Here is a 10,194-nt window from a genome sequence, read left to right as displayed (position 1 = left end):
CACGGAGGCGTGTGGCGGGGCAGAGGGGCAGCGCCCTGTGCGCGGTGCAGCTTCCTACAGGCCCCCCACTGACCCTGGTTTGTGCCCAGCCACGGGGGGGGGGGCCGCCACACTCCCCCTCGTTCTCACACATGTGCCGCCGGGGGTCTTCCTGGCACTGGAGCAGTTGCCCTGATCCCGCAGGCTGCCGTGGGGGTAGCGGCACGTGCGGTGGCCGTTCTGAGCGCCCGGCCGCGGCGCAGGGTTATTGAAGCTGGGTACGCCACCCAACCTGGTGGCGGGGGCCGTTTCAGGGCGAAGCAACCTTCAGATAACCCACGGGCTGTTGCAGGACTATTTGAGGGCCAGCTTTCGGACGGCCTCCGCCTCTCGGGTTGGATGACGGCATGATTATGTGAATGGCCCTGGTCGGTCACTCGCAGGGGCGGGTGCTGGTCCGCCCGGCCAGCTGCTGGCCCTCTTCCTCGCCCCTTTTCCTTGGTGTTCCCCAGGGATGGGCTGGTCCAGAGGAAGGAGGCATCCAGCTGGGCGGAGTTCTTTTGCCGGGTTCCAGTTCCTTCGGGGGCTGAACCGTCTCTGCCCCAGGAGCTGCAAAAAGGGCTTCTCCCTGTGGGCCCACCGGGGAGGAAGCGGCTGCCCTCCCTTTCTCTGGAAAGGCCCGTTGCAGCAAGCTCTGCACCAGCCCATCTGCTGCAAAGACCGCCTGTGGGACACGGGGGAAGCAGGATCCTGCCGGCCACGGAGCCGGTCCTCCCCCAGCCTGGGGGAGAGGAGGACATGGGTGTTCGGTCCCCTCGCCCCCAGGAGCAAGCCAGAGTGCAGCAGCCATGCCTGGCCACGGGCCTCTCGTGGCTGGCCAGGAGGCTGCAGCAGTTTGCCCCTCGCTCGGCTGGCCAGGAACCCGAATGCTGCGGGGACGTGCGGGTGCCCATGTCTCGGGGGCGGGGGGGAAATGCCAGAGCCTGCGGGGAATGGGGAGGCCGGTGAAAGCTGGAGGCTTCTTTGGGCGAGGCGGAAGCCAGCGTGCTGAAATTGGCTGACAGACCAAGTGGCGGGAGAGGGGGCCTCGCCCTTCAGTCAGCCTGCCGGAAGGCTCAGAGCGCCTGGGTCCACGCGGGCTGTCCTTTCCCATCTGGCCAGAGCCCGGCCTCCCTGCTCTGTGTGCCTGCAGGCTTTGGGGGGGCCGGTCGGGGGGGGCCCGGGGCTGGCGAGCAAAGGAGCCCCACACGCTTCCCTCCATCCCTGCTCCGGGCAGTGCTCTGGCGACGGGGAGGGCCCGTGGCGGTTCTCCGGCGGTCTTGGTTTCCCCGCGTGCGTCCAGATCTGGGGCGGGCCTGGGCACGCACGCGCCGTGCCCCTCGGCCCTGCTGCAAGGCGGCCCCTCGGCCCTCGCCCATGCTGCCGGCAGCCGCGTCAGGCCCGCGGCTGGAGGTGGACGGCGGGGCTGTTGGGCCGAGCGGCGAGGATGTAGATGGCGCTCTCCCTCAGGAAGGCCGGCCAGTCGACTGTTCGGCTGCGGGACAGAGAAGGGACGGTGGATGCGGACCCTGGCAGGAGCAGGTCTGAGGCGGGTCGGCCGGCCGAGTGGCTGGCGCGTGAGCGCCGGGGAGAGCAGGGGAGGCTGTGCTCGGTGGCTCCCCCACAGCCTTCTGGGCCGCTCTGGGGCCCACGCGAGGCTCCGGTGCGCCAGCCCTGGCGTGTCCGCCGTGGAAAGGGCCCTCCTGGCGCTCTGTGGCCACCCCGGGGGGCTCGGGGCACATCCCTCCCCGCATCGTTCTGGCGCAGCGAGGCCCACCCTCCCCGGCGTGCAGGGCCTGCCCTGCAGCTCCTGCTGCCCCTTGTTGCCCTGGCAGGGGCTGCGGGGCCAGGCGAGCGGGGGCGGGTGTCTGGTGGGCTCCTGAACCCCCCACTTGAGGCCAGAGCAGCCGTGAGCTGGCGGGCCTGGGGGAGGACCAGCGGAGGCCCCAGGGAGAGCGTGGCTGAGCGGCACCCGCCGCGTGTCGGATCCACCGCGGCCCCACCCCCAAGCGTCTCCTCGTGCCCTCCTCCCTCGCCCATCGCTCTCCTGCTGGACCGGGTGCCATCGCTCCGCCTGGGAAGCGTCTCCGACCCATCTCCCTGCCCGGGGTTCCCATGGAAACGCAGAAGTGGGATCTCGGCTCTGACGGCCGAGCTCATTCCGAGCGCCAACACATCTCCCACCGCCTGGGAAGCCAGGAGCGTGCTCGCGAGGCAGGGGGCGTGTGGGGGGCAGCACCTCCTCCCCGTCGATCCGTGCACGGGGCCATCCGCGGCCCGGCCGGGCCTCCCCTCCCGAGGGACCGCATGCTCGGGTGCTCCTGTGCCAGCCCCCAAAGGGCGCATCAGGAGGAGGCTGCGCTCGCTCCACGGCAGGCCGCGCTCTCTGGGCCTCGTTGGGAGCACCGTGCCCCGCAGGGCGCGCGATCCCTGCAGGCTGGGCGGGGTGCACCTGGCCAGGGCGGGCGGGCAGGGAATGCCCCCCTGCTCCTGCCTGCCCCCCAGCGAAGGCCGGGCTGCCGGGCTCTCGCCTGGGCTCAGGCCCCCGCTGACTCCCGCTTGGAGGGGGCTGGGGGTGGGCGAGGCCTGCCGAGCCCCCCCGCATGGCCTTCAGGGCCGGCCCGCCGGCACGCACCTCGGCTCTTCTGGCTCCGGGTCCGGCAGGATCTTGTCCGGGCTTTTGCTGCCGTCGCTCCTGGCCGGGCTGCCTTCGGAGAGGGGCCCCACGTGGCTGACGCTGCAAGGGGCACAGGCACCCAGACCGATCACGCCGCGGCCCGGACGGCCCGCGCTGCGCACCACGCGGCCACGCTAGCTCCGGGAGCTGCCCGGGGCACCTGGTGACGCCACATCACGTCCCGGCGCTCCTGTGGCACAGCCCCCCGCAAAGCAACCGGAACTGGCGCAGGGGCCCCAGTGCCTGGCCGCTGGCGCCGGTTGATGCAAACGAGCGCGCCTTTCCAGGTGTCCTGGGCCAGCAAGCCTGCGGAGAGCGCAGACACGCAGCCCCACGGCCGGCCGAGCAGCGTGACCCTGGCGCATGGCGCACAGCGCATGGCGCACAGCGCACAGCGCATGGCGCACGGCTACCTGACGTTGCAGGACGGCGCCTCTTTGTGCCGCTTGCGGAACCACGTCTGTTGGGCGTGCTGGCTCTCCGCCGCACTGATGAGCCCGTCTCGGTGCTGGTCCAGCGCCAGGAAGGCGTCCCGCGCTCTCTCGCGCTCCTTGGCCGTCAGCAGGCGCAGCAAGGCGTTCTGTGGACGAAAGCCGGCGGCACATGGGCCCCGTGCAGCCCGGAGGCCTTTGGAAGAGCAGCACAGGAAAGGATGGCTCGGAGCGCGGGCAGAGTGCGTTCCGCTTGCAGGAGGCCGTGGCACCGGGCCGTGGGACTGCACGAGGCCGCTCCTCCCACATTCGCCTTCAGGAGGGCAAGGGGTCAGGGATCTGGGCCCCAGCCCTCCGCTGCAGGCCCTGCGGAGCTGCCCGCAGGGAGCCGCCCAAGCCTCTGCCCGTGGTGCCATCTGCCCCGTGCCCGCCTGATACGGGCAGTGCGGAACGAGGGGCGATCCATGCAGAGCCCCGCCCACTTCCGTCCTCATCCGCGCCGCTCGAAAGGGTCTGGCTGGGCAGGCCGGGAAAGGCGCTCGGCCAGAAGCCTCCGGAACCGCCACAAGCCCTGGGTGAGAAACTCGCCCTGCAGCTGGAAGGGGCCTGAGCCCCGGCCTGTTAGAAGGGGGCTTCTCCCTGAGCCCATGTGCCTCCCCAGCGCACCCCGGGCGGGCGATGGTGGGCGAGCTCGTGACACCCGCAGTGCGCAGAAGCGACAGCTGTGGAAGAGCCTGGGGTGCGCCTGGCAGGCGACCGGGCTCCCCGTGGGGGTCCCAGGGGCCAAGAACTCTATTTGTTGAATTTGGTTTCTCTGGACCGCTGTCCAAATGTGAGCTGGCAAGGCAGAGCGAAGGCACGCATGGTCCTGGCTTGCAGGAAGGGGGCTGGCCACCCCACTGGGCGACACCCTAAGGCCTTTTTGGCAGAAAATGGTGCGCCTCCCTCCTTTATGAGAGCACTCAGAACTCTGGTTCCTTTTAAAAGGGAACTTGAAGAGGGCTCCTCGTGGGCTTTTCAAGGACCTTCCCTTGAAATCGCAACCCATGATGGGTCTGGCCCCCCGGATTTGGACGGCAGGACAAGCCACGCTGGGAGCAGCGGCTGCAGCAGCAACCCAGGGGTTGCTGGGGTGGCTTGTTGCCCACGATCCAGTGTGGGTTGTGACCCCTGATCGGTTGTCGTGCCAGCGCAAAGCGGCCCCTGATCTGGAGACGGCGCAGCAGTGCCAAGCGGCGATGGCATTTTCTGGGCTGCACGCGGGAACCCCGGTACCACCAGCCTCCACTTCGCCCTCCGGGCCCAGGACTGCCAGCACAGACTGGCAGGGGCAGGTGTCTGGGGTGCCACGCCGGAGCTGCTCTGCTGCGCCTGGAGGTGCCGCTGGGGCCCAGGGTGACCCTTCCGAGTGCCCCAGTGCTGTGCCGGCCACTCTCCCGTAACGCTGAGCTCACAAACTGACTGGCCTCAGACGGGGCTTTTTCGTAGAAATCGCAACCAGACGTCTGAGCAAGGCAGAAGAGGAACTCGGGACCGGCCGGTTTTCCCTGGCAGTGCTGCGGCTGCACTCGTCAGAGGGGGAAGCTGGCCAGTTTGGGGAGAATGCGCTACAGGGGGACTTCCACGCAGCTGGTCAAGCGACCCCCCCCGGGGCGGGGGGGAGGCCTGGTGCTTCCTCAAGCTCGGCCAACCAGGCAGAAACGGTCCCATTGCACAACGGCTGTGCCGAAGGGGAAGGGAAATCATTAATGCCTCATTTATAGGGTGGCTGCTCTTTCCATTGTTGTCTGGGTTGTCTTATTTCTAGGGGGTGTTGGTTGCTTGTCTCATCAGGGCAAAGTTATTTTACTCCTTTACGCTCATCGGCGCGAGAAGCATCCCGCCGATGAATGGCGCTGCTTCAGCCCTTTCTGGCTGCAGAAGTGCTTCCAGGACAGGACAGGAAGCAAAAAGTATTTGCAAATAATCCTCGTGGCTCAGAACGCGCCACCGAGATGCCTCCTTGGCGAACGGAGGGCTCCCAGCTGCCCTTTCGTCCACTGCCCGTCCCAACTTGTGGATCCTGGTGGAGCTGGGCTGGGTACTGGGCTCCTGGGGGCTGTGCCCCGTGACGGACACGCGCCCCAACTTTGAAAGGAGCGGCAGGTGACGCCCCCGTTCGGGAAACTGAATGCGCAGAACTGAAGCTGCAGCGCACCAGGGGCCGTCTCCCGGGTGGGGAAGCCCCGGGCGGGCGCATGCCAAGCCCCACCTGCGAGCGCGTCCTTTGCAGCAGCAAGAGGGACTCATGGGAGAGGAAGTCCGCCCACTCGACGCGGCCGGTCTTCTCGGGGTCCAGCGCCGCGAACTGCAGGGTGTCGCGCTCCTGCTGGGCCTCCTCGCCGAGCCCGCCGGCCTCCTGCGGATGCGCCAGGCGCTTGTAGCGCAAGAAGCTGTCCAGGCTGAGCCTGCTCTCTGTGGGGCCACCAGAGGGGCAGAGTCAGTGCGGGGGGGCCTCCGGCGTACCAGGCCCGGCCCCATGACCTGCTGGTGCCATGCACGCCCCCCGCCCTTGGGCCCCCAAGACCCTCGAGCAGTGTGCACTCAGTGAAGGGCAGTGCCCACTTGGGTTGGGGCTGGGGCCAAGTTCGGCCCCACGTGAGGGCCTGGGGACCGCCGCCACTCCACATGCCCCCCCCGAGCCACCTTCCCCCTCGTTCTGCACCCCGAGTTGAGGGAGAGCTACTCGAAGGCCGTTCGCCCACGGAGCGGGGCTGCGTGGCCGGGCTGCCGTCCGCCGGCCTCACCTCCCACCTGCGTGCATTTCTCCACCCCACCTGCACGTGGGCCGGCACCTTTCGCACCCCCCACTCCCTGGCCCCCCACGGCATGCACGCCTGTGCAAACGGCCCCTCGGGAGGAGGAGCTCCGTGCACCGAGGGGCTCACCAGGGGCGACGCTGTGCTGCTGGAGGGCTTCGGACAGGCTGGTCATCTCCTCCTCTGTCAGCAGCAGGTTGAGGTTGTCCTGGGTTTGGGGCGGGGAGAAGGGTGGCGAGAAAGGCGGGTGAACACGGGGGCAGGGGTGGTCCTTCCCACCCTTCCTTGACTGGCCGAGCCCCGGCGGCCGCGCTCAGACTCGGCGCCCCAGCAGGGGTGCAAGGGAGGGCCGCTTGCCCAGAGGCACAGAGCGTCGCCCAGCTTAGCCCCGTGTAAAACGGCATTTTTGCATGAGAAACATGAAACACCCGTCAGCGATGTCCACTGGCAAAACGCCGTGCTCTCTGGCTCAGCAGCGCCCACAGTGGCGCACTTTTGTGAAGCCTTCCTTCTGCCTGGAAGAACCACGTTTGAATTCCCGCAAGGCAGTCTGGCAAGGAAGACCCTGCTTCAGAAATCAGGTCCTTGCAGCTTGGATCGGCTCCACGCTTCCCGGTGAGGCCCAGTCAGCACAGTGGAGCGGCCTCCTCGCACACACGCCTCCGATGTGGGGGGCGGGGGGCTGAAGGAGCCGCGTTCCTCCGGCCCCGGATCATGCCCTGTTCTGCAGGATCTCTTTTGAGGGGCAGGCTGGCCTGGCCTGCAGTATTCCAAGTGTGCTCGTCCCTTGGACCGGTCGGAGTGCCTGTGCTCTGGGAAGCTCTGTTTCCAGGGCTTTTCCCGTCATGCCTAAGGGCCGCTCGCCTTGTCCCAGCAGCCATGTGCCGGGCCTGTCTGTCCATCGGGCTGAGCCCGGGCAGTGCTACCCGCAGGGGGGGCTTCTGTCAGAGCTGCTCCCCCAAACCTCCCCGGACATGGGGGTGGCCCTCAGCTCCTGTGGAAGCCCCCCGGGGGACCTTTCTCACGCATCCCAAAATCCCAGCGGTTGCCCCAGGTCGGGCTTCCCCCACTCTTCTCCCACACAAGTTCCAGAGCCCCTCCGAAGGAAGCCCAGCTGCGACACCGCGCGCCGGGCGGAGTGGCGGCGGAGGGCGACCCGCCCAAGCCAGGGGCCTCCGGGGCGGGAGGGGATGTGGCCGCCCAGTGGCACGCCGGCCTTCACGGCTCCCTCGGCGGGACCCTCACTCGGGGCCCGGCATGGCCATTTGTGGCACCGTGCGCGGGCTGCGGGCGATGCGAGGCGTGGACTCTTCCCACGTCGCCCGGATCTGCTTGCGCCTGAGAATTTTAACCCGGGTCCACTGCCGTTTCTGACCGCAGCCGGCTTCAGAGCACACTGAACCCACTTCCCGGCCCATTCCCAGAAGAGCCCCCCGCAGCCGCTGAGTGGGGGGCATGCTGAGCAGCCTGAGCCCGCGTGGGCCAGCGGCCCTCCCTCCGCCGGGTGCCGGAGGAGGGACCTCCGGAGAACCGTGCGGGCGCCCCAGCGGGAGTGGCGGGCAGCCAGGACCCCATGGACCGCCCCGACCCACGGGCGTCCTCCGGCAGGCGTGCCCCCCTGCCCCCCCCCCCGGTCACGGGCTTACACAGCAGTGGCAGCTCCAGCCGGTCTCTGCGTGGGCCGCCTCGATGACCTCGGCGGCCGCGGCGAGGGGAAGGTAGCCCATGCGGCGCAGGCAGCCGTCGTGGTAGACCCTGGTGCACACGCGGCAGGGCAGCAGGCTCTCCGCCGTCCACACCTCGCACACCTCGCACACCTCGTCGTTGCTCACCTGCGGGGGGGGGGGAGGCTGCTAAGGGGGCGCAGGTGCGGAGCAGCAGCAGCAGCAGCCCTGCCCGGCGGGGGCAGCAGTGTCTCCTCCCCCCGGGGACCCCCTGCAGGCCTTGCGCCCGCCCTTCCAGACGCCCTCCGCCCTCGGCTCGGCTGGGCAGCTGGGCGGGAGGCACGGAGCCCGAACGTGGCCCCTGGAAGCCAGGGCGGCGGGCCCTGGGCATCCCAGGGGCACAAAAGCGTTACGGGTGCTGCGGTTTCTAATCCACCCCTCGTGAGAGACCAGGGCGGCTGAAGGCGCCTCGGAGAGAGTCCTTCCCTGGCGCCAGAAAAGCGGCTCTCCTCCGCCCTTTGCTTGATGCTGGCCTCCCCTCCGGTGCCTCCCCGCACCGTTTCCACGGCGAAGGCGATGCAGAAGCCTCCCTTGGGAGGGGGTTCAAAAGGCAGGTGCGTCTCTCCCAGGCTGCCCCCCTGAGGCGGGGGGGGCAGAGGGTGCCCTTCCAAGCGGCCTGAACGGCCGGGCCGGCAGATGAGCCAGCCTGAGAATGGCCGCTCACTCTGGGTCCCGGGCCCCCCGGGCTTCCCAGGTGAGCACCTGCAGGTTACCTGTTGTTCAGCCAAGGTCAGGAGAGGGCACAGCTGCCCAGGCCTCCCCAGCGGGGCATGTCCTGCACGCGCCCCCCCCGTCTTTGCGCTGGCTGCAGCTTCCGAAGAGGCCCCACGGGAAGGGGGGGCAGTCCCCAGCCCGTGGCATTCTGCCCTGGCGCTTTGGGAATCGGGCAGCTGGACGCAGCCTGCCTGCCGGCAGTGGCCACCCGGCGCCAGAGCGCAGAAGGAGGTGTGCCCCCCCGCTGTGGCTTTGCCCCCCCGCCCTGCCACCCTTCGGCCCCTTTGCAGGGCGGTTCCCGGCGCTGCTGAACTGGCTGGGCAGGCCGGGCGGCGGGGGGGGGGACCCACCGCCCCCCCCCCCCGAGCAGCTGGAAGAGGAGCTCAGTGAGCTCACGGCAGCATCCCTCTTGCAGGATGGGGCTTCCACTCAGCAGCTTGCCCCCCGGCTTCCTCGGTGGAGCTCTGTCTGGCCAGGGGGGGAGCTGGCCTGCCCGCTTGGCTGTCTGATCACGGGGAGCTGCTCCAGATGGGCCTGTTGCCCCCCCATGGCCCTTCCTCACTCTTTTCCCCAGGAGGGTCCCATGGGGGCCCTGTGGGCAGCCGGTCCGCTCTGGGGTGCGGATGCTGCTGAGGCAGCCCCGGCCCCACGGCAGCCTCCGTGCTTGGTGCAAGCAGGTGCCTGGTGCCCCACGGGGCGGAGGGCGGCCTCCCTGCCCTGGGGTGAGGGGGGGGGGAGAGAAGCAGGTCCTGCTTCAGCGCGTTTGGGGCATCCGTGGGGCAAGTGTGCTTTGCACAGGGCCAGTGGGGCCCGGCCGCCCCCTCATTTGTGGGGCCGCGCTGAGGCCTGGCGCTGGCAGGGGTTCCCCTGGGTGGACGGGGAGCAGGGATGGACCCCGTGATCCCGGGCGGGAGTCAAGGCGGAACTGCAGCTGCCGTCAGAGTAGTCTGGCGCTGGTCCCCTCTGGGGCGGCCGGGGAGCGGCAGCGCCCCCCCCACCCGGCCCCCCCTCGCCCGCCCGCCCGCCCGCAGCACCCACCTGCTCTCGCTGGCCCAGGCTGATCTCGAGGGGCTCGTCCTCGCCCGGCTGCCGAGAGGGGCGGGCAACGGCCGGGGGCGTGAGGGCGCTGCCCCCGCTGAACTCCTCAGGCTCCACCCCTCGCCCGTCCCGCAGCCTCTCCCAGGCGGCCCTCCGGAGCCGCGAGGGCCCCGCCGAAGGGCCCTCGCCCGCCTCCTCGCAGGCCGGCTCCTGCGCGGCGTCCTCCAGGGTCCCCCGCCGGCTGCCGGCTCCCTCCGAGGCGCCCTTGGCGGCCGGCCGCTCGCGCAGCCCGTCCCGGAAGGCGGACACGGCCAGGCTGACCCGCTGCACCTGCTCCACCGTCTGCCGCTTGGACATCAGCACCCCCATGGCTCTGTGGGGAGGCAGAAAGAGGGGCCGGTCAGGGCCATGGCGGCAAGCGTGCCCCCCCGCCCCCCCGGCAGCTGGCTCAGGGCTTACAAGCTCAGAATGAAAGCAAGGCTCCGTGGAGTGGGCGAGGAACAGCGAGCCCGTGGGAGCCTCTGTCTCGCGGGTGCCGGGCACGCTTTGCAGGGACAGCGAGATCGAACGGGTCTCCCCGTCTGCAGAAGTGGGGGCTGGGGGGGGTTCTCCCAGGAAAGCTCTGCCACCGTTTCAAGGGAGGTTCTGCTTGGCTCAACGAGCTTCGAGAGGCGGCTCACTCAGCCCACGGACGGCCACCGGCGCTCCCGCCCTGTGCCGAGTCAGCCTCCTGCGTCGCACTGCCCCCGACGCCCGGGGCCCACTCCGGGTTCCGGGGGCTCCTTTCCCGGGGC

General features: G+C 69.8%; 1 protein-coding gene across 1 annotated transcript; it reads right to left on the bottom strand.

The window, feature by feature from the left end:
- Positions 1-1,413: 1,413 nt before the first annotated feature.
- On the bottom strand, positions 1,414-9,769 carry PHF24 (PHD finger protein 24). The gene is made up of 7 exons (XM_044443949.1): positions 9,401-9,769; positions 7,571-7,756; positions 6,054-6,132; positions 5,378-5,580; positions 3,109-3,275; positions 2,654-2,755; positions 1,414-1,513 (listed from the first exon to the last, which is right to left on the bottom strand). Exons 1-7 carry the CDS (start codon positions 9,767-9,769, stop codon positions 1,414-1,416), a joined length of 1,206 nt encoding a protein of 401 aa, XP_044299884.1.
- Between the last annotated feature and the right edge of the window lie 425 nt (positions 9,770-10,194).

This window comes from Varanus komodoensis, unplaced genomic scaffold (genome assembly GCF_004798865.1).
Source record: "Varanus komodoensis strain SLA01 unplaced genomic scaffold, ASM479886v1 scaffold43, whole genome shotgun sequence".
NCBI lineage: Eukaryota > Metazoa > Chordata > Lepidosauria > Squamata > Varanidae > Varanus > Varanus komodoensis.
This window is presented reverse-complemented; position numbering and strand designations above follow the sequence as displayed.

Excerpts from the sequence above, each read along its gene's own strand:
- PHF24 (XM_044443949.1), bottom strand. The coding sequence starts at position 9,769 with ATGGGGGTGCTGATGTCCAAGCGGCAGACGGTGGAGCAGGTGCAGCGG. Across the intron at positions 6,133-7,570 it reads GCTGGAGCTGCCACTGCTGT|GACAACCTCAACCTGCTGCT; the intron begins GTAAGCCCGTGA and ends CCCCAAACCCAG. Across the intron at positions 2,756-3,108 it reads GCGCCGTCCTGCAACGTCAG|CGTCAGCCACGTGGGGCCCC; the intron begins GTAGCCGTGCGC and ends TGCCCCTTGCAG.